This window comes from Microcaecilia unicolor, chromosome 8, assembly GCF_901765095.1.
Source record: "Microcaecilia unicolor chromosome 8, aMicUni1.1, whole genome shotgun sequence".
NCBI lineage: Eukaryota > Metazoa > Chordata > Amphibia > Gymnophiona > Siphonopidae > Microcaecilia > Microcaecilia unicolor.
Window position 1 is genome coordinate 16,683,660 of NC_044038.1, and position 21,949 is coordinate 16,705,608.

A 21,949-nucleotide genomic window follows, 5' to 3' on the forward strand; every position below is an offset into this window, starting at 1 on the left:
CTCCTCTCTTCCAGCGTATACATGTTGAGGTTCATAAGCCTGTCCCTACAATTTTTGTATTCAAGACCGCTTACTAATTTCGTAGCCACCCTCTGGACTGACTCCATCCTGTTTACATCTTTCCGTAGGTGCGGTCTCCAGAACTGCATGCAGTACTCCAAATGAGGCCTCACCAGAGACTTATACAACGGCACCTTTTTCCTGCTGGTCATGCCTCTCTTTATGCACCCAAGCATCCTTCTAGCTTTGGCTGTCACTTTTTCTACCTGTTTGAAAGCTTTAAGGTCGTCAGACACAATCACCCCTAAGTCCCGCTCTTCCTTCGCACACTGAAGCACTACACCCCCTATACTGTATCATTCCCTCGGATTGGATACTGGTGGCTTAAAACTTAGGTGACTATCAACAACCACTCCCAGTAATCTTAGAGGCGACTCCAACAGATAAGAAGTAGGGCCAATCATAAAACTGTACAAAGGTGTATGATCAAAAGGATTAGTGAGGAACAGGAATTTTGTTTTGTCCCTATTCAATTTTAATTTGAAATCAGATGCCATCAGGTCTAAACCACTTACAGAATTCCTTGAAAGTCTCATGTAAAAAGGATGTAATTGTGACATCATTTGCATAAATAAAGGAATGGAACCCTTGCGTCTCCAATAGCCTACCTAAAGGTGCCATCATGACATTAAATAAAATGGGAGACAGAGGAGAACCCTGAGGTACATCACAGTCAGGAGTCCAGGAAGATAAGGCAGAACCTGAAGAGAACCTGGCCATTAGGAAACCCCGGTACCACTTAAGGACATCACCACGATTCCAAAGTGACCTAGCAAATGAAGCAGTATGACATGGTCAACTACATCAAAAGCACTCAATATGTCAAACTGTAACACTAGAACCCTTCTCTATAAGCTAATTTCTTTCCTCAAATTTGCCACAAGACTGGTTAAAACCATTTCAGTACTGTAACATGGTCTGAATCCTGATTGCGAGCTGTGTAAAAGGAAAAAGATGGAAAGATATTCTATGAGATGATACCCAACTAAATCTTCCATTACCTTCGTCAATAAAGGGATGGAAGTAACTGGTCTGTACTTAGTGACATCGCTTCTTGAAGCCAGCAAGTTTTTCGGGTTGGGAGAATAATAGAACCCTTCCCCTCAGGGAAACGACATGTGACAACATATAAGAAATGTGTGTTGTAAGGAGATCAATAAAAAGGCTAGGAGCAGCTTACACCAGATAATTCAGGAAAACATCTAAGGAAGAATATTTTAATAAAAAGGACTACACTGTCAGATGTGTGTAACTGAAAGGATGACCAAATCATATCAATTTTGCACTTCCACGAAAGGTGAAATGTTCTTTGAAGTGCTCCTCATGATTACTCTTGAGAGTCGATACACTACATCTGATCTTCATGATTTTCTGCTCAAAGCAAGCTGATCTGCAGAAGGAACTATTTCATTAACAGCTAATAGATCTTTAGTACTGAAAAGACTACTAATCAATCAGATTTAAAATATTTCTAGTATTCAAGGAGTTACTACCCATGAATTTGCCATAGTAGTTAGCTTTAGCTTCCTTTATAGCATTTTTATAGTCTCTGAGTGCTCTTCTCCACAGTAATCTACTCTCATCTGAGTGAACTTTAGACCATTTTCTCTCAAGTCTCCTGCACTTCCACTTCAACTGAAGAGTACCTTGATTAATGATCTTCAACAGGGCTATATCATCAAGGATAGACCTACATGATTGTCTCACTTGGTCATGAAATCCTTTGAATCAGCCAGGGGAGCTGATGTCTATCGAAGATAGCAGACCAGAACTTCACAATGTCAATCTTACCCCTGGTATAATAGAGTCCAGAAGGTCATCACGATGCTGTACAGTCTAGCAGTTTCCATTCAATTTAGTGTGAACATTAGTCTGCTGTGATCAGACCAGAGTGCATTATTAACAGAAAAAGTTCCTGGGTTGGAGAACAAGAAGGCTAAGAGGTCCAGCAGATGGACCCTGGAGTGTGATGAAGGAGCAGAGAACCGGATAAATTGCCAGGAAGTGAGAAAGTCACCAAGACATTTTGTTCTTGCATCTCCTAAATTATCTAAATGAAGGTTGATGTCACCTACTAGCAACACATTTGCGAATTTGAGGCAGATGCTAGAAATGAACTGTGAAAAATCCCCCTCAGAAGCTTGCTATCTGCCAGGTGGATAATACAAAAGAGCAAGACATATAAAATCACATAACGAGTCATCATTAATTTTGCACGCAATAATTTCAAGGTTGGAAGAATTGTGGCTAGATATTAATTCCACCCTGAAAAAAGACTTGCAAATGATCACTATCCCACCCCCCTCTTTTACTAACTCTAGTTTGGTGAAGAACCTTATAACCAGGTGGACAGACATCAGTTAGAAATGGATCAATCAATGGGTGCAGCCAAGTCTCTGATATCAATGCCAGACCAAGCTGTTCTTCCACTATCCATTCTTTTGTAAGTACAGCTTTATTCACAATCGATCTGGCATTCATATAACCAACCAGGATCGGTGAGAGACAACAGCATCATGACTGAGCTTTATATTAATTAAATGGCATCGAGCATAAGAAGGAGCTCCCAGTACAGCCTCGTAAGAATGAGATTACATCGAGAAAGAGCTAGAAGATTCATGCCCAACACCACAGGCCCATTCATAGAGAGAATCCCTACTAGTCCAGTACCCATACCATCTGACCAACTCAATTTATGAAAATGACTAGGATAGTAAAAGGAACATTGGACGCCTCAATTAGAGGGCCTATGAGCCCTACAAGTAAGAAGAAACAACACATCCAGTAAACTATGAGCACCTGCAACACCATAAAAACAGCAACAACAAGCCCTCAAACAAGACCTGCCTTACCGAAAAATGAGACACCACAGACCTTCCTCGTCCTAGAAGCCACTCCCGAAGCAACGCACAAAGAGACGTGCCCCTTTGGCATGACACCTCAGAAGAAGTCTCTCAATTGTAAATGCTGTGCTCTGATATCAGAAACTGCCAAAGCAGATTCAAAGAATAATGGTGATGTTAAAGGCACAGTAACAGAGCTTGCCTTGATCTCTGTACAAAATTGCAGACTTCTGCCAACAGACACTGCATAAAGCATTCTTACAACTGTTTCATTCCTAACAGATGGTAATAGCAAGGCTATTACACCCTTCTTACGGTTTACTTATGGTGGCTGTGAAACCATTATGTCTTCCCATGTTATACTGACCTGATGGGGTGGAGAACTGGGAAGATGAAAGGTAGTTGGACTGAGGTTCGAATCTTGCTTTATCTGCATCAAAGCAGGTGTGGATTTGGAGGATGCTTTGTTGCTGTCACTGCAAAATACCCATACATCATTAGCATACCAAAAAAAAGCAGGCGTAATGTCTGTTGGGAATGGGAGAGGGACAAACTGAAATAGAATGTCAATTGTACATTTGTATCATTATTTACGATCCACTTTCTGAATGACTCCATATGTATATTTCCAAAAATTCAGCTGATGAAAAGCTTGCCTAGGAATAAACGTACAGTTTTCTGCACATTTATTAAAATTCAATGTTTTCACTTGTTGGACCCACATGGGAGCCAATTCTGTAAAAGGGTCCCACAATTTAGGAACAATCCAGCTGATATCCAGCTGGCGGTGGTTTTTGTTTTTATGTCCGCCGCTGGCTGTACTCCCAGATATTCAATGCAAGACCATGTCTGGGCACTGGAACTGTATATCTGGTTGTATTTTGACCACTAAAACTTATGCAGTTAAGTGCAATATTCAGTCCTTAACTGCATAAGATGAACCGCATAAAGATAGGAATGCTTTTTATGTGGCCTAATTTATGCAGTTATCATATGTGGTTAAGGGCTGAACATCAGCACTTAACCACATGTGCCAACCCTGATCCTGGAACGCCCACAGGTAGGGTTTCAGCTCAGGTGCTGACCATGAATATTCAGCAGCACTAAATGGTTAAGTACCGCTGAATATTCCCGGGTAGCCACGGACAAGCAATTTAAATAGCCAGGAGCCTCTCCAGTCTTTTAAATCACTTTGAATATTGGGCGGCATATTTCCAAGGGTAGTGAGTCAATTCTATAAGAACACTTAAAGTGCACAAGTGGTTTTACAGAATACTAGCATAAAGCTGCATCAACACACCTAGATTTAGACGCAAACAGTTATGCCAAGTCTATGGCTGGTATAAATTAAGAATCGCACTCAATGGTTTGCTAGCACATTTACCCGTTAGTATTCTGTAAATTTAAGTGCCCAAAATGTTTAAATTTAGGCAACCTGTTATAGAATGACGGGATAGTGCTTACACACCTGTCTTTGAATCTGGAAGTATATTAATAGTTGTCAATAGGGTCACGTGATGTCGTGCTAGAGAAGCAGACGTCGGTGGGTGAGGCTCCCGGTCCCGACCGTCGATTCTACCTAAAATAAAGACAAAAAACGGATGTCCCGCACATGAAAAGCGGAGAGAACGTTAAAAGACCATCTGGTGTGCCTGGAAGGAGATCGGATCAGCGCCGATGACCGCACGTGCGACTCGTAGAGACAAAGAAAAGCTAGCTAAGAGCGGATCCAAGATGGCGGCGAGCAGTGGCGAAGGCCCGACTTCGGTCAGCTCCGCGTGGGTGGCCGAGATCGTGGCAGAGGTCACCCAGGCCATAGATGTAACGTTGGACAAAAAACTACAAACCTTATCCGCCAAGCTTGACAATGTGGACGGCAATGTGGAGGCGCTCAGGGGAGAGTTTACGACGTGCACACAACGTGTCTCTGACTTAGAGGATAAAATGAAACAGCTGGAAACGTTGACGGAGAAGCTGCAAAGTAAAGTGCGAGATTTAGAAGACAAGGCAGACGACATGGAAAATCGATCCCGAAGGGGAAATCTGAGATTTGTGGGTCTACCCGAATCGCTCCCAGAAGCGGATCTGGGTAAGTTTTTGGAGGACTGGCTGACAACTACTTTAAGGCTATCGCAGAATGGGGGGCCTCTTCGAATTGAAAGAGCACACAGACTGGGGCCTCGTAGAGCACCAGAGGACAGACCCAGAGTGGTCATCTGTAAAATCCTAAATTATGCTCACAAGGTGGACATCTTGAGGGCGATTAGAGCAAAGGGGCCTCTGAAATATGAAAATAAAACGGTGCTGTGTTTTCAAGATTTTTCAACAAGAGTGTCAAGTATGCGGAAAGCATATGCGCCGGTATGTACAGAGTTACACAAGCGCCATATTCAATTTGCATTAATGTATCCTGCCCGATTAAAAGTGTTCCAGGAGGGCAAGGCACAGTTTTATGACACCCCAGAATCTGCAAAAATATTTCTTCAGGGACTGTCAGAGAGTGATGCCAGCACAAGCCGCCATAATGCAGCCAATTGAAATGGGGAAATACTAGAGGAAACTTTGAATTAAAAATCGGAGCGGCGGGAAAAGGAAATAAAATAAGACAATGAGGATGTATTAGTCTGGAAGACAATAAATGATGTGCATGAAAATTTGGAATAAGACCTCAGAATATGGAAGCATAAATGCTCTTGTGGATTACAAAAAGCGACAAAACAGATTTTGCGTCTACTCATTGGAAACTTACAAAGACATATACAAAGATAGAAGTGTTATGAAAATGGTGGTAAGAGGCTCAACATGGAGAAAGAAGCCACAAACTTCACTAGAAGGGATGCGACTGGGGGTGTTTTCGGAGCGCCTGGCCTTCTGGGGTTCCATGGAAGTCTGTGGGGCTCTGGGGGGCTGGGTGCGCTGGAGGTATTCCCCTGTGCTAAAAGGACAGAGATGTGATATACTTGTAATATTTGGAAAGGATAAGGAATAGGAAAGTTTTACGTGGTAAACACGTGTCTTTTGAAATGGCATGGTTATGAAAGTATGGATATATGAACAGACACCTGGATAAAAAGTACTCATAGATGAATCATGCTTTGCTTTGTTGGGCAGACGGGGATTAGATAAATGAGGTGGGAGGGGGGTCGGGGCTGGGAGATCACTCACACGGGCCATGTCCATTATAGCTAATGGATAGATGTGGGAGGGAAGGGAAGGAAATAAGGGGAACTCCAGGGAAGGGAGCAAGAGGGAGGGCACAAAATGAGTATGTTTCACCAGATAGTGGTAGGGTGGGAGGGGGGAGGGGGGGAGGGGGGGAGAGGGGAGAAGAAAGTCAGAGGGTTTTCCGTGCCAATAAGCTGTGTGTGATAATGTTTTGTGTTTTTTGTTGTGGTGGGGGGAAGAGAGAAAAGAAATCATGGAAAAAGAAGGGGTCGGGGGCTGATGGCTGGGACAGCTCTAGACCAACCATAATACTATGGAAAGGAAACAAACGTGCAAGGGATGAGATAACATGAGGCTGTTAAAGTTTGTTTCCTGGAATATTAGTGGAGTGTCCTCACCAATTAAAAGGAAAAAAATAATGAGGGATTTGAATAGGCATGGGGCCGATATTGCATTTTTGCAAGAAACGCACCTAACATCGGCGGAACATCTTAAATTTGGAGGATGGTGGGTGGGACAAATAGCGGAGGTGCCAGCAATAGGTAAGAAGGCGGGCTTACTGATACTGATACGGAAGGGTATAGATGTAGTAATACAACAGACGTGGAAAGATCCACAAGGCAGATATTTGATATTGCAGGTATCACTTAATAAGAGGCCTGTGCTGCTTTGTAATATATACGGGCCAAATACATACAATCAAAAATGGGTGCGAGGACTAATTGGTAAGATCACTAGTCTAGGGGAGGTGCCACTGATAATGGGCGGAGATTTCAACATGGTACACGATCTCACTCAGGATAAATCCAGGAGACCCCTGAAGGCTAGTAATTGTCTAGATAAAGGTATTGCATTGTTCTGCACTAGATTAGAATTAATAGATGTATGGAGGATCTTGCACCCAACTGACCGGGACTACACGCACTTATCTAGAGCACATGGCACACAGTCTAGAATAGACTATTGGTTAATATCTAGAGAGATGTTTTCACGAGTAGGGGAGGCAGGCATTGGGCCGTATAGCATATCGGATCATGCATTTATATGGTATACATTAGAATTTGGTGAGATTAAAGATAAGCAATACATGTGGCGATTCCCATTACAACTGTATCGGGATCCCCATTATAGAGAACATATTTTCAAAAAATGGGAAGAATATCAATTCTATAATGAAGAACATAAGCAACAACCGATACTATATTGGGAAGCGGCTAAAGCGGTATTGAGAGGGGAGACAATAGCATACTGTTCTTTCCAAAAGAAGATGCGAGATAAGGAAATTATAAGATTAGAGAAGCAGGTGAGAGCTACTAGAATTCAATATGGGAGATATCCCACCCCAGTGAATCGTGCTCTATTACTGACACAACAGACTAGCTTGAATGAGCTTCTCCATGAAAGGACAATGAAATCTGTCAAATATTATCAATATCAATTGTTCTTGCATGGTAATAAAGCAGGCAAGCTTATGTCAAGGTTGATAAGGCAGGCAGGAGGATCAAGGATTATTACTCACATAGAAAAGACAACCGGGGAATTGGTGAGAACTGATAAAGAAATAGCTGAAGTATTCAGTAGATATTATCAACACCTGTATGGTAGGACCCAAGAGGAACCCATGGATGGAAATATGTATTTGGATAATTTAACTTTGCCGGAGCTGGGAGAGAGGGAAGTAGGTAAATTGAATGAAGATATTACTATAGAAGAAGTAGAACTGGTTGTTAAACAAAGTGCATTATACAAGGCACCAGGGCCAGACGGTTTTAGAGCAGAATTTTATAAGTTGCTTGCGCCCCGGATTATGCAGACATTGCAAGCATATTTTAAGCAATTTGTGATAGATGGCAAGGCACCACAATCACTTCAAGTGGCCCAGATAGTATTGTTACTGAAAGCAGGGCGAGATCCAAAAAAAACATCATCATATAGACCAATATCGCTGTTAAATGTCTAATTGAAATTATATGCGAAGATTCTGGCCAATAGACTGGCCAGAGTGCTGCCTAAACTAGTTCTAGAACAGCAAGTGGGATTTGTGGCGGGTCGCACGGTAGCGCATAATATGAGGCAAATAATGCTGTCCATGGAACATGTAGAAGCAACAAAACAGCCATCTTTGTTGGTCAGCTTTGACGCTGAAAAAGCGTTTGACCGTGTACATTGGAACTTTATGTTTACAATACTTGAGAGATATGGCTTTTCAGGATTATTCTTAGATGCCCTAAGAGTGTTATACCGATCTCCTAGAGCTAGGGTTCAGGTGAATGGACTGTTATCACCTGAATTTAACATATACCGGGGGACTAGACAGGGCTGTCCCCTCTCGCCAATGCTTTTTATATTAACAATGGACCCCCTGATTAGAGAAATTATGAATAATGTAGAAATCAAAGGGGTGGAGATAGGGAATCAGATGTTTAAGGTCTCTGCATATGCAGATGATTTGTTAGTACATCTGGTAGACCCCCGGGTGTCCTTTCCGGCGCTGATGGAGTGTTTCAAGGAATATGGTGAATATTCGGGGTTCGCATTGAACCTAGATAAATCTATAGCCATGCCCACGGAACATGCCATGAAAGCGAGCTGGGTAGGATCTTTTCCAGTAAAGTGGGAATACAAATCGTTTAGATATCTGGGAATTCAATTATCGAGGTGCACTTGGAATTTATATAGAATAAACATAGATATCCTATTGGAGCATTGCGGAAGGGTTTTGACATCTTGGCAGCAGTTACCTATTTCACTACATGGCAGAGTTCAATTGTTCAACATGGTGCTGTTTCCGAAATGGCTATACATTATACAATTGTTACCCTTTAAGATACTGAAGAAAGATTTAAAGAGATTTCAGAGGTTGATCTCGCGGTTTTGCTGGGCGGGGAAAAAACCACGTATGCAATTTAAATATTTGGTAGGAGCGTGGAAATATGGTGGAATAGGAATTCCAGATTTATCCCTATATAACTACGCGTGCCTACTTCGACACCTAGGGGATTGGATCTTGGGAGAGGAAAAGTACACGCCCAGGGAGTTTGAGGCGGCATATTATTATCCATGGCACTTCAACTCATTACTGCACTGCCCACAAATATCCTTGCCAAGTAGACTCCGGCGGAGTAGACTACTTAGAGCAATGAGAGAGACATGGAAATTCTTGACAATGTTGTTGGGAGGACGAGCAGATGTATCAGATCAACTCCCGATACGGGGAAATGTACATTTCATACCGGGAAAGGACAATAGTAGCTTTGCTAGATGGGCAGCAAGAGGCCTCACTTTGGTACAACATGTGATAGACGAGGAAGGGAAATTATATAAATGGGGGGCTCTATTGGACACGGGAAAAGTAGAGCATAAAGATTTGATGGCATATCTGCAATTAAGGCACTACATAAGGACTCTGGAGGGAGGGGCCTTGATCCCGTCTTTGGGACTAAAATTACGGGGGTTCTTTGACATATTTCAAGACGGGGAACTTTCAATATCAGGGTTGCATAGGGCAATACAAAGGGAGACTGGAGAAAGGACATTTGGGGACCTTGTCGCCAGATGGACTCCAGAAGTGGCAGGGAGACTGGAACCCTTGAAACTAATAAAGAGAATTCCAGAGATTTCGACTAATGCAACCCTGAGGGAATGTCAATTTCGCATTGTACATAGGGCCTACTTCACGCAGGAGAGATTGTTTAAAATAGGAGCAATAGATTCACCTATATGCCAAAAATGTAAAAGAGAGGCTAATTCTTTGCTTCACTCCCTATGGGAATGCTCTCAAACAAAACTTTTTTGGAAAAAGATATTTGAATACTTAGCACAGTTGACTGGGTGTGTGGTTAGACTTTCACCAAGGGCCATATTGCTAGATTGCTATGAAGATTATCATTTAAGGAAAAAAGCACACAAGTTATTAATGAGAAAAGCAGGAGTTTTAGGGAAGAAAGTGATCTTAGGAGTGTGGGTGGGAGATGAGGCCCCATCTTATTGGGTATGGAGAAATAAATTTCATGCCTTAATGGCTTTTGAACACAGATATGCCAAACACATACCCAAGAGGTTGAAGCAATTTCATGAAGTATGGGGAGCATACGTGGACTCTCTGCCACATAGAGCAAGAAGTTTGCTGTTAAATGTGGGTTGAGAAATGTAGGATTAAAAAGAGGACACTCCAGGAAGGCAAAACTCCCCCCCACCCCGCCTTCCTTTTTTTTTTTTTTTTTTTTTTTTTTTGGTGGTTTGTGATGTGTCGTAGACAGTAGGGATTGGAGGTTTAATGTTGAATAAAATTGATGCGAAGAGATGGCGATTGGGCGGAAATGGGAGGGAGGGAAGGGAATAAGGGGAAAGGCAAAGGATGGGAAATGGAAAACATACTGGACATATTCTAAGATAGAGACATTGAGGGGAGTTTTACGTATATATTCATTTTGTTTCCAGCGTAACCTTGAGCCCACCATGGGCTAAATGTTGCCCAGAGGATGGGCGACTGAGGAGGTGGAGTGGGAGCTGGAAACTTGAAGATAACTGTGAGCTGAATATACATGCTCCTATATAGTTATGCTTGTTAAATTGTTTTAGTTGATTGAAATGTTTAAAACACACATTGTTTCTAGGGGAAGGAGGGAGGGTGGGGGGAGAGAGGAGAAGAGGACCGGGAATATTTGACGCATCTGCAGAATAAGATGTCGTAGGGAGGGGCTAAAATATTAATTTGGATGACAATCAATATGGATATATACTAATGATGTTTGTGATACAATGCTTTTGTATGCGATACAGTGAAATTGTATATTTGTTTTGAAATATGTCATCAATAAAAATTGTTAAACCTTAATAGTTGTCAATAAAATGTAGCCTTCAGTATAGTAATTTGTTTTACTGTAATAACTTAACAAGTGATGGCAGATAAAGACCAACTGGATCATTTTGACCACCCAGATTAAAGAAAAATTTGATCTTACCTGCTAATGTTCTTTCCTTAAGTCCAACCAACCAGTCCAGAAGGAATGGGGTAAACCCCCTCAACAAGCAGATGGAAACAGACAAGAGTTTTGAGGCCTACCCTATAAAAGGTACTGTGCAGTCACTTGCTCTTCATTATTCCTGTAACAAAGCAAATATTGACAAAATCTCCCTCTTAAACAATCCTCAAGGATAGAGGGGATCCACAGCCCTTAACCATAAGGAAGCACACACCCCTGAGAAGCTGGTGGACCCTCTGGTACTCCACTATGGAGATACGATTCTATAAAGAGCCACCTAATGTTAGATAACATATATGAGGGTAGATGCAGGTATTGTAGTTACCTACCCACATATGTGTAACTAACAATAATTTGGCTTTGTGTTATTCTGTAAGTACACATAGCTCGTACTTCGCAGGTGGGCATTCACATGGGTGGTATCTGGGCGAGTGTGAGCAGGACACACATTTACACATGTAACTTATAGAATACTGTAAGTTACATGCATATCCTAAATCTAGGTATGAGCATTTATACCAGCTCTATGGCTGGCATGTTTGTGCCTACATGCTTATATACCTGGTTATACTAGAATTCTATAAAGGAAAGTAGGTACTTACTTTCCTTTACAGAACTGGTTCCAAACAGGCATCTAGAAATTGCTCCCTGAACTGTGAAGAATATGTTATAACCAGAGCAAAACTGAACAATTATGTATCAAGATGTGAATCTGAACTGGTCTGGTTGGACTTAAGGAAAGAAAATTAGCAGGTAAATCAGAGTTGCTCACCTGTAACAGTTACAGGTGAGCAACAGGAGAATTCAGCCACACTCCATGGTATTGTCACTGATGAAGCCTGGCGTCCTCCCTTAACTCAAAGAAGTCTTTTTTTTTTTTTTTTTTTTCTCTCATCTTCACAGGGGTTCCTGTGCTGTCACTTGGCCCCTTCCTCTTGAGTCTGTTTCATAGAAACTTCTTAAAGATATCAGATTTGAGCTTGTCTCTTTTTATTTTTAGTTTTTATTTTTTGGTGGGAGGTAGAAGGGAAGGTGAGTGTGGCTGCATTTCCCTGCTGTCTAAGGAGAACTCCCTTTGCAGAGAAGTAACTCTGCTTTCTCTGTACAAAACTTTGAGAATGCAGGCATACTTCGTGGTGATTCCAGAGCTAAGGGCCACTTCATTACATGATGCTTTTGTTGGAAGTTCAAGATTGAAATAGGTAGGAAAATATTGTCCACTGAAAGTCTGAGGAGTGGAGTGGAGGAGTGGCCTAGTGGTTAGGGTGGTGGACTTTGGTCCTGAGGAACTGAGTTCGATTCCCGGCACAGGCAGCTCCTTGTGAACTCTGGGCAAGTCACTTAACCCTCCATTGCCTGCCGCATAGAGCCTGCCATGAGTGGGAAAGCGCGGGGTACAAATGTAACAAAAATAAATAAAATAAAATAATAAGTAAAGAGGTTGACTAAAACTGCTTGTTAAAAATCTGTATCCTGAGTAGAAATTGGCCCAGGAAGAAATGTCTAGTGAAGGCATATGCAGAAGGCCATGTAGTTGCTTTACAGGTGTCTTCAAAAGAGGTTGCTCTGAGGTTTGCAATGGAAGCTGATTTGGCTGGAGATGATGGGCACATATCCTACCCAGTGGTTGAAGATTTGCTTTTAATGTAGCAGAAAGAGGTGCATTCAGAGACCCAGGCAGAGAGCTTGTGCTTAAAAGCTGGTCTATCCAGGTTACTAGGACTGTAGGTAACAATGAGTTGTGAAGTCTTTCTGCAGTCTTTGGTGCCTTAGAAGCAGGTAGGAAAGTATCTATGAAATTGGGCATGAGAAAGAATTTTGTTTGTAAGCTTCAGCCACATGGAAAAATTAGTCCACTTGAATTGATCAAGATATTCTAGTTGTGGGTCTCCTGTAAGCTAGCAAAATCTTCCCTACTTCTTTAAAGACTGGTAGGTGATTGATCACTAACTGTCCAACATTGAAGCCAAGAGGGACAGACTCTCCAGACATGAATGCAATAAGAGACATTAGTGCAGTATTAGTAGCATGGGATGATGTCTGAGGGGATTCACATGAGCCTTGACAGATTCATTATACATGGAAAAAGTATATTTGTCTTGGCCACTGTGGAGCGATGAGAATTATTCATGTCTTGTCTATATGTCTCTTCTGTAGGACTTTATGAATTAAGAGAATTGGAGGAAGGCATAGAGAAGATCTCAACTCCATGAAATCACAAAAGCATATTAAGCTAATCTGTTTCAGCTTGGAGGTATTGAACAGAAAAGAGAACATTTCAAATTTTCTGCAGATGCAACTATGTCTATTTCTGGAATTCCCCAATACTCAAAAAGATTTTGTGTCACTTGTGGATTGAGAGACCATTCGTGAAAATCTAGTTTTTGATTTAGAGAGTTTGCTATTTGACTGTGCTGTCTTGGTAGGTACACTGCCCATAGTGTTACTTGCAAGGAACATACGAGCTTCAAGTTTCAAAGTTTCTCAACAGAGGTTTAGAGAGCCCGACTTTCCTTGCTTGCTTAAGTACAGCATTGCTACTTGATTATCCATCCTTACTACTACAACTTTGTTCTAAATTTGGAGCATATTTGAAGAAAAAAAATCACTCCTCAGAATTGTTCTCTCAATATAAAACCGCAAGCTTGCATTACAGTCTATTCAGTCCACCAAGAAAACATAGATCTAATCTCTTGAAAAAAACACCCTAACCTAACCCTTCTTGTCTTTTTAAGATTTGAGACAGCTTACATGTTCATCTCAATACTGCCCAACAGGTTCAACCCTTAATGCATATGACTTTCCTTCTGCTTTCCAAAAGAAAGTTTATGACATACAATCTTCTCTTCCTTCACCTACTAGTGATACTCACCGTCCTTGCAGACACATGTGCATAGTAGGAGCACAATTTTCATGTTTTTAGATTTCCTTCTCAGTCTGAGATACCAAAAGTCATTATGGCTACAAATTATGCCACAGCACCACCATACCTACTTCCAATTCCCTTCTTTAATGCAATCCATGCTTCTTTCTTGTAGTTTCTCCATTACATTACTCTCTCTAGTCTTTAAAAAGGGTCTTTTCCTCACAACTGGAAAATAGCCACTGTTTTTCCACACCTTGGAAACTTGCCTCTCACCTGCCCTTTCAGTCAAAAGTAACAGAAAAACTGGTAGCTCAGCAGCTTCAGTCTTATCTTATCAGACAGGATTCAGACCAGGTTATTCTGCAGAACTATCTTTATTGGGCCTGGTAAAGTATATTCACACGATGCATGTTTGGAGAGATGAGATCCTTCTTATATCCCTTAACCTCATGACGGCATCTGATCTTGTTAATCACCCGATTCTTTTGCACCACTTGAAAGAAGTCATCACTGGGACTTTAGTATCTTGGTTTCACTCATAACCATAGCATAGATCATTCCAGGTTCGTTCCAGGCCTTGTCTAAGCAATACAGTCTGACATGTGATGTCCCTCAGAGTTCGGTGTTGGGTATTCTCTTTAATAAGTTCCCCCCACCTCCACCCCTAAGCTCTTCACATTTAAACTCTGGGTATTTCCTTTTACATATACACTGATGATAATCAACTTCTTTTACCTCCTCATTCCAGATCCACCCATATCATTGCTGATATCTCTCACAAATTAAATCTTATAGCTAATTGTCTATCAGATAATGGTCTTCAATTAAATCCTACTAAAACCATTGTGTCCTATTTCCACTTTATGGATCCTCAGAGCTTCCATGTTTATCTTGCATCAATGATGTCCAAAGTCCTTTACATGATTCAGTCAAAACTCTAGAGTTCACTATAGACAACCACATTAAATTCTCAACTCATATCTCTACAGTCATTCAGAAATCATTCTATGCACTTTGTCAAATACATGCTGTGCATTCCTTTCTTATCATTCAATTCACTTGCTTATTCACACTTTAATCATCTCAAGGCTTGATTATTACAATTCCTTACTGCAAGGCCTTACTGCAAGGCTGCACCAGTTTAGAAGTTATTCAAAATACTGTGGTTAAATTATTATACAGAGCCAACAAATATGCCAATGCATCCAACTTCCTGATTAAAGAGAACTGCTTACCAATTTTTTTTTACTGTATTTGTCACGAAATGCCTAGCCACCCACCTGGGGCTAGCCCTGTGGCCACTTAAAGGGTCAATCCCTAGCACAGCTCAGTTCCGCCTGTACCTGCCACTTGTGCTCTACACTAGCACCCTCCTCCCACCGACTGGGTCCCAACCGCCATTGGGCGAGTCTCCCACTCTCAAGTTATCTTTGGTGATTTCTAGGTTACTGGGGCCACACTCCCAGTGGTCCCACAGTTCCTAGAAAGCACTCACAAATCCAACACACAAACCACCAGGATTCTTAGTCAGTCCAGACAGCCGAGTCAATAAACTAAAAAAGGTTTATTGTCATAAAAATATTGAACAATGAACCATAAAAACAGATAGAACAAAAATAGCACACAGTAACAAGTAACTGAATATGGCTCAATATTAAAACAATCTAAACATTTAGTCACTACCTGGATAGTGCCTGGGGAGTACAGGAAATATAGCTGCTCACAGGTTACCGAATATAACTGCTCACAGGGTCTCGGTAAAGAGATCTTTCTCTCTCCTCTCCCTGGCTGAGAATGGAGAAAAATCCAGTATTTGCAGACTGGATTTGAACTCCTGGGCCAATCAGAGCCCAGAACAACACATTTTTAAAGTATACTGCAGGTTACTTCCTCTCTATGTTAAACTAAAGAAAGAACCATCACCTTTTGCCACAGCTTTACAACAAGAAAACACCACCTGTTAGCCAATAAGAGAAATACACTTCAAGAAATAATTAATACAGTTTACAGGCTTAAAAACCTACTGTTTTGTCACAGCATAAGTTTAAAATTCTAATTCTTACCCACCAAATATTCTATTCTGGAACTCCATCTTTGCTGTCTCATATCATATACACCATCAAAGAATTTAAGCTCCATCTACCAGGGCCAACTTGTGATCCCGACTCACCTTCAAACTTGCTCTCATTTAACCAGATCTACTAGTTTTAGTGTCATCGCTCCTAAATTATGGAACTCTCTGGATCTTTGGAAGGAGCATTCATTGCAAAATTTTAAAGCACTTCTCAAAATGTAATATTTCAAATAAGCATTTCTTGCCATTAAATACTCAGCAAAATGATTATGGGGCTCATTTTCGAATGAGAAAAACGTCTAAAAAGTGGCATAAAGCAGCATTTGGACATTTTTCTCACAAAAACGTTCAAATCAGTATTTTTTGAAATGTGGTTTGCAGACATTTATCTATGCAATTTGTCTACAGTTTGTCCAAACAACAAGGAGGCATGTCAGGGGTGTTTCATGAGCAGGATTAGGGTGTTCCTAACACTTGGAAGTTTTACAGCCATAATGGCACAAAAAGAAAATGTCTAGGGTTGAATCTTCAAAGTTTTGGTCTAGACCTGTTTTTAGAACAAATAAGGCACAAAACGTTGCCCTAAATGACCAGATGACCACTGGAGGGTATCAGGGATGACCCCTCCTTACTCCCCCAGTGGTCACTGACCCCCTCCCACTCCTACTGTTACTCAATGCTATCACCAGTCTGCTTAGGGAGTCTGTCCTCAGAACTTCCAGATCACTCTGTCTTTACTTTTTTGTTGCTGTTGTTTAATTCCACTGGGAAAAGGGAGGACCAAAATGAACCCCCTGGGTTCTGCCTGCTATGGGGAGAGACCTGGACTCATCTAGGTATCCCTCAAAACCACAGCAGCTCTTGTTGGGACACTGGAATCCTTAAAGGCTAAAGACTCATAGACTTGATATACTGCCTTTCTGTGGTACAACCAAAGAAGTCTACATATTCTATACAGGTACTTTCTCTGTTCCTATGGGGCTCACAATCTGTTTATGTACCTGGGGCAAGGGAGATTAAGTGACGTCCCAGGGTGGCAGACAGCTGCAGTGGGAATTCAACCCAGCTTCCCAGGTTCTCAGCCCACTGCACTAACCATTAGGCTACTCTTCCACTCTACTCCTTTCGATTGATAGGGTTCAAACGGGGTGATTACTTCTCAACTTAGACCTAGGAGCTGTCTCAGCACTCCTCTGTTGCACAGAATGTCTATCAACATCTGCTGGAGATAGAGAATATTGAAGAGTAAATGGCTGCATGAAGCCTTTTGTAAGACAAGGCTCACAGCTCTTAAGTCTCTACCTCTATCTGCTGATTACAGAGCATAACCCATTCATTCTGGATGGGTCTGGTAGACAAAAAGTAAGACTCTCTCTGGCTTTCTACCATATTGAGTGGAGCGATATATAACTTGTCACTGCCTACACTAACACCAGCTTCCCCCCTTTGTGTCTGCCATCCAGTTTCTCAACACTGCTCCCAATGGCACCCTCAGAAATCTGCTAAGTATGTCACTGATGGGAACCGCAAAAAAAAAAAAAAAAATTATGTGGAAGTTAGGCAATCACCTAAGTAATACCAAATTACCTATTTTTGACTTCCATCTATATACACATGTGCACTAGTTTTAGTGAGTGCAGTAGCTGTTGCCCAGGAAGTTGCCTAAGCATGGCATTATATTCCTGTGTATTATATTATTTTAGCTAACATTAGTATAATAGTAAACTGCATACTTTTTGTTAAAACCTGAATTGCATTCTGAGCTAAAAGCCAGATTCCTCACATTCCTTCCCATGTATGCTCCTGCATACAAGTCAGACCTTATTGATTTACCTCCCAGGAACGCTAAAAACTCAGCACGTACATTCTTGGGACTCCACTTCCCTAGTTGTAAAGCTTTAAAATAGAAACTAGTACATGCATCCTGCTTTTCTTACATTGGTACACAACTATGGAATACACTACCACTTAACATAAAAAATATTCACGACCTCACCAACTTTTGAAAATCACTAAAGACCTACCTTTTTAACAAGACTTACCATAATAATCAATAACAGGAACTCCAACATATAATAATCAATAACAGGAACTCCAACACATCATTACTTACTAGAGAATCTATCTGTTTTTTGATTTATCAAATTGTTTAATCAGTCTGTTTCTGATTTATTGAATTGATTATATCCATTATGTTACACTTGCTCTTCATGTAACCAATTGTTTTATCTACTCTTGATTGGCGATTGTCAGGATGTATCATTGTAAGCCACATTGAGTCTGCAAATAGGTGGGAAAATGTAGGATATAAATGCAACAAATAAATAAATCTGATAAGGAGAGAGGCCTCAGCCTGAAAGCAGTCCATCCGTCCCCCCCCCCCCCCCCCGACATGGTCAGGGATTTCCTTATTGGCTGATAGCCAGCCTAGGATGGTCAGAGCTGAGGTAAATCCTAAGTGCCTTTGTCTGTTTTGGCGCCTCTTTTTCCCTAACTCTCTGCCTCTCATTTATTGCACTAACATCTCTTTGTTGGGACTACTGTTTTTTTTCATGCAAACCAAACTCTTCTGCAGCTAGACAGAGTTCTGAAGACAGACAGGAAGGATTGTTGGATTTGCTGTTCTTATATGTTCCTGTAATTCTTGGTTCCTGGCAGCTGAGCTTACACCACACCTTGTATACTGAGATTCACCAATTTTCCAGTATGCAAATAAAAGTTGTCATTTTATTACCTATATTAATTGTCTGAGTGTTATCTGCATATGTCTTTGGGAAATCAAAAGAAATGTAAGCCTTGGAGGAGCAGTACAGACTGCAAGCAGTGAAGAGCTTACAGCAGGCTGCCTCACAACCTGGACCGGGCAGGCAGGATAGGCTGTAGCTGAGAGTTTGTAGTAGAGGCTGTCTAGCTGGCAGGCTGTGGAGACTGTGAATTAGTTGTGCACAGAATTCACAGTGTAGGCAGCTGCCTAGGGGCTTGCATCAGTCACTCTTTCATGTCTTCTACCTGTTCCCTTCCACTGTTTGCAACTGTGTACTGTGTCTGCCCCAAGCATTTTAAAATTTTACAACATTTTTACCATATTTTTGGTTGTCACTACCTCTGCTGGTAGCCTGTTCCAAGTATTGACATGAAGTGTTTTGCTATACCTTCTCTCTCCCGCTCCCCTCAATGTAGTTAAATGTTCTCTTTTACGGAAGATCACTTTCCCATACTTTATGGAAGCCAGTCAAATATTTGAACTTTTCTATTTCCCATCCCTTCTTTCCTCCAGCAAGTGCATCTTAAACACCTTACATGTTTCTATGTAGGGTTTCTATCTCAGGCCTTGTATCATTTTGTAGCCCTTTTTCTGAACTGTCAACACCCTCTTAATGTCTCTACAAAGATACAGCCTCTAGAACAGAATATAATATTCAAGGTGGAGTCTTACAAGTGACCTATAAGAAACAATATTGCCCCACTAATTATGCAACCGGGTATACTGTTAGCTTTTCTTAAAGGCTTTATTTAAAGCATTTATATTCTGTCAATTCCTGTTGTATTGAACAGATTACCCATAAATGCAAAAAAATTAAAAAAAAAAAAGCACATAGATGTCATAATAATCACTTGGTAAAATAATAAAATTAAATAGCCTAGAATTTCAAATATAATGCTCAAGGAGTTATTTGCCCGTTACCTGTCAGACTCAAAGATGATGGGAGGAAGCTCCATTTTTGCTTGAGAGTAAAGGCCCCTCTGGTTTGGTGACCTCCTGTTTGCCCCTGTATCTGACCACAGCATGGAGTCTGCCAGCTTTAGCTGCTGAGCTGCATTCAGAACTGAGCCATCCTGAGCCAAGCAAAAGAGGAGCTAAATTACAGGCAGAAAATGGCCTGAAATCTGTCCAGGATGAATTTACCTTATATGAGTTAGCAGTCTCTCCATAATAAAGCTACTGTATCGCACATAGTAACTAAAAATGTCCCCTTTCTAGTTACTATGTGCGATACAGTAGCTTTATCAGATACAATACTATTTAAAAATGTCCCCTTTCTAAATAGTATTGTATCTGACTAGACATATAATATCACTTCATTCCTTGCACAAATGTCCAGACTCAGAGATATTAATTTTTATAAAATTATGTGAATATCTGATTTATTTCATGTTTACGGTTATGCCCCAAAACTAAAGGTTTCAATGAGCCTTTGAACCTGTACTACTTTATCATTAATAATAAGTAGCCTCATAAGCCCGGGGTACCTTTTTATTAGGACACCTCTGACTAGCTCTCATCATAGGCTACCCCACCTACCCGACACCACAGAGGAAAAACTCTCCTATTAATATTTCACATGAGAGAAAAGTCTGCAATATCTAGGTACTTTCTTTATTATTAATGATAAAGTACAGGTTCAAAGGCTCATTGAAACCTTTAGATTTGGAGCAATTTTATATCATTCAAGTTTCTTATTAAATTTGCTCTATGCAGTTTTGTAATTGTTTGTTGTGTTTACGGTTATTAAATTTGATATACTGCTAGGCCTCCTATAATAGAAAGATCACAGCGGTGTACATAAAATTCAATAAAATATAAAAACTACAATATCTGGATAGAAAAGTTAAAAACATAACAAAACTAGACCTTAGAACAGTAAAAACCAGTCACTCACAGTCATAAGAATATAAGATAAACCATACTAAATCAGACCATGGTCGAATGAGGGCTCCAACAGTGCCAGACCAACTCAGAAGGACCTGGCAGATCCCAAAAAGATGATCAGTTTCAACTCAAAAGGACCTGTTAGATCCCAAAAAGATTATCAGTTTCTCATGGCTCATTTCAAGGGATATGCACATTTTTTAGGAACCTTTCCTCTGGGAACTTGACCAAACTTCTTTTGAACCAGCTGGAAACTAATATCTCCTCTCAGACCAACAATATAACTATCTGAGAAAAAAGACCAGAATAGCAATCAAATTAAATTACCCAATACTCTGGATCCACTGGTTGAATATAAATGCCAGAACCAGAACATTCAATACCACAAAGACATGGCAATTATAAAAACTCCCATAAACAAACCTTGACAATGTAGTTTCTACCAATCTGTTTGACAGATCTGACCATCCCCAGAGCCCTTTATGAAAAATGGTGTTACATTGGCCACCCTGTAATCCTCGGGTACTACTTTTGTTTTAAATGTTAGATTACAGATTAGTAGTAACAGGTTAGCAGTATTGTGTCTGAACTCTTTTATAACTCTGGGGTAAATACCATCCAGTCCTCTTTACTTCATCAATGTGCTCTATTACATTTTCTAGATTTACAGTGATTTGCTTTAGTTGCTCTAAATCATTATCAAAGTAGCTTCTGATGTCGGCATGACCCCAGGGAGTGGCTCAACTGCTAAACTGCCTTTTGCTCTTCAGCACATACCTTCAACATTATGGTCATTGGATTTCTCTACATGTGCTCTCTAAGGTAAGTATTTTTAGCATGTTTTTGTATGCTTCAAAGCCTTAACTTAGTGTTTTGCTTTATTTCATCAAAGTGATTTATGAACACTGGTAATATGGGTTTCTTGAGCCCCATATATCTTATGTAAGCAATGGAGTTTTTCTGACTTATGATGGTGATTCTTTTCAGGGTCTAAGTCCCCTTGTTTTCTCTGTATTTATTTGTCACTGAGGTCTTTTCTCCATTGACACTGAGCAGATGGAGTTTTCCCTTTTTTTCTTGGGTGGTTTATTGATGTGGGTATATCCCTTAGTAAGAGTGAATGCAAAAGAAGTCATTTAGCTTTTTTGCTATTACCTTATTCTCACTGAGCACTTCTTTTTCCATTTGGTCATAGTTGATGTGGATGGACAGATTAAGATAAGCTGTATGGTCTTTATCTATAGTCATTTTTTATGTTTCATTGCCTAATAGTCCAACTAATTTAAGTTTTGATGTTTAGTATAG

The 21,949-nt window shown here is 40.7% G+C and overlaps 1 protein-coding gene across 2 annotated transcripts in view; it reads right to left on the reverse strand.

The window, feature by feature from the left end:
• The window catches only part of LOC115476519 (kinesin-like protein KIF19), a 128,067-nt gene that overhangs the window by 22,405 nt on the left and 83,713 nt on the right, over positions 1 to 21,949 (reverse strand). For both annotated transcript variants that reach the window (XM_030212933.1, XM_030212934.1), the window contains 2 exons: positions 19,679 to 19,830; positions 3,271 to 3,379 (listed from right to left, as the gene is read on the reverse strand). In XM_030212933.1, the coding sequence (XP_030068793.1) occupies positions 3,271 to 3,379; positions 19,679 to 19,830 (261 nt within the window). The remainder of the gene's footprint in view (positions 1 to 3,270; positions 3,380 to 19,678; positions 19,831 to 21,949) is intronic.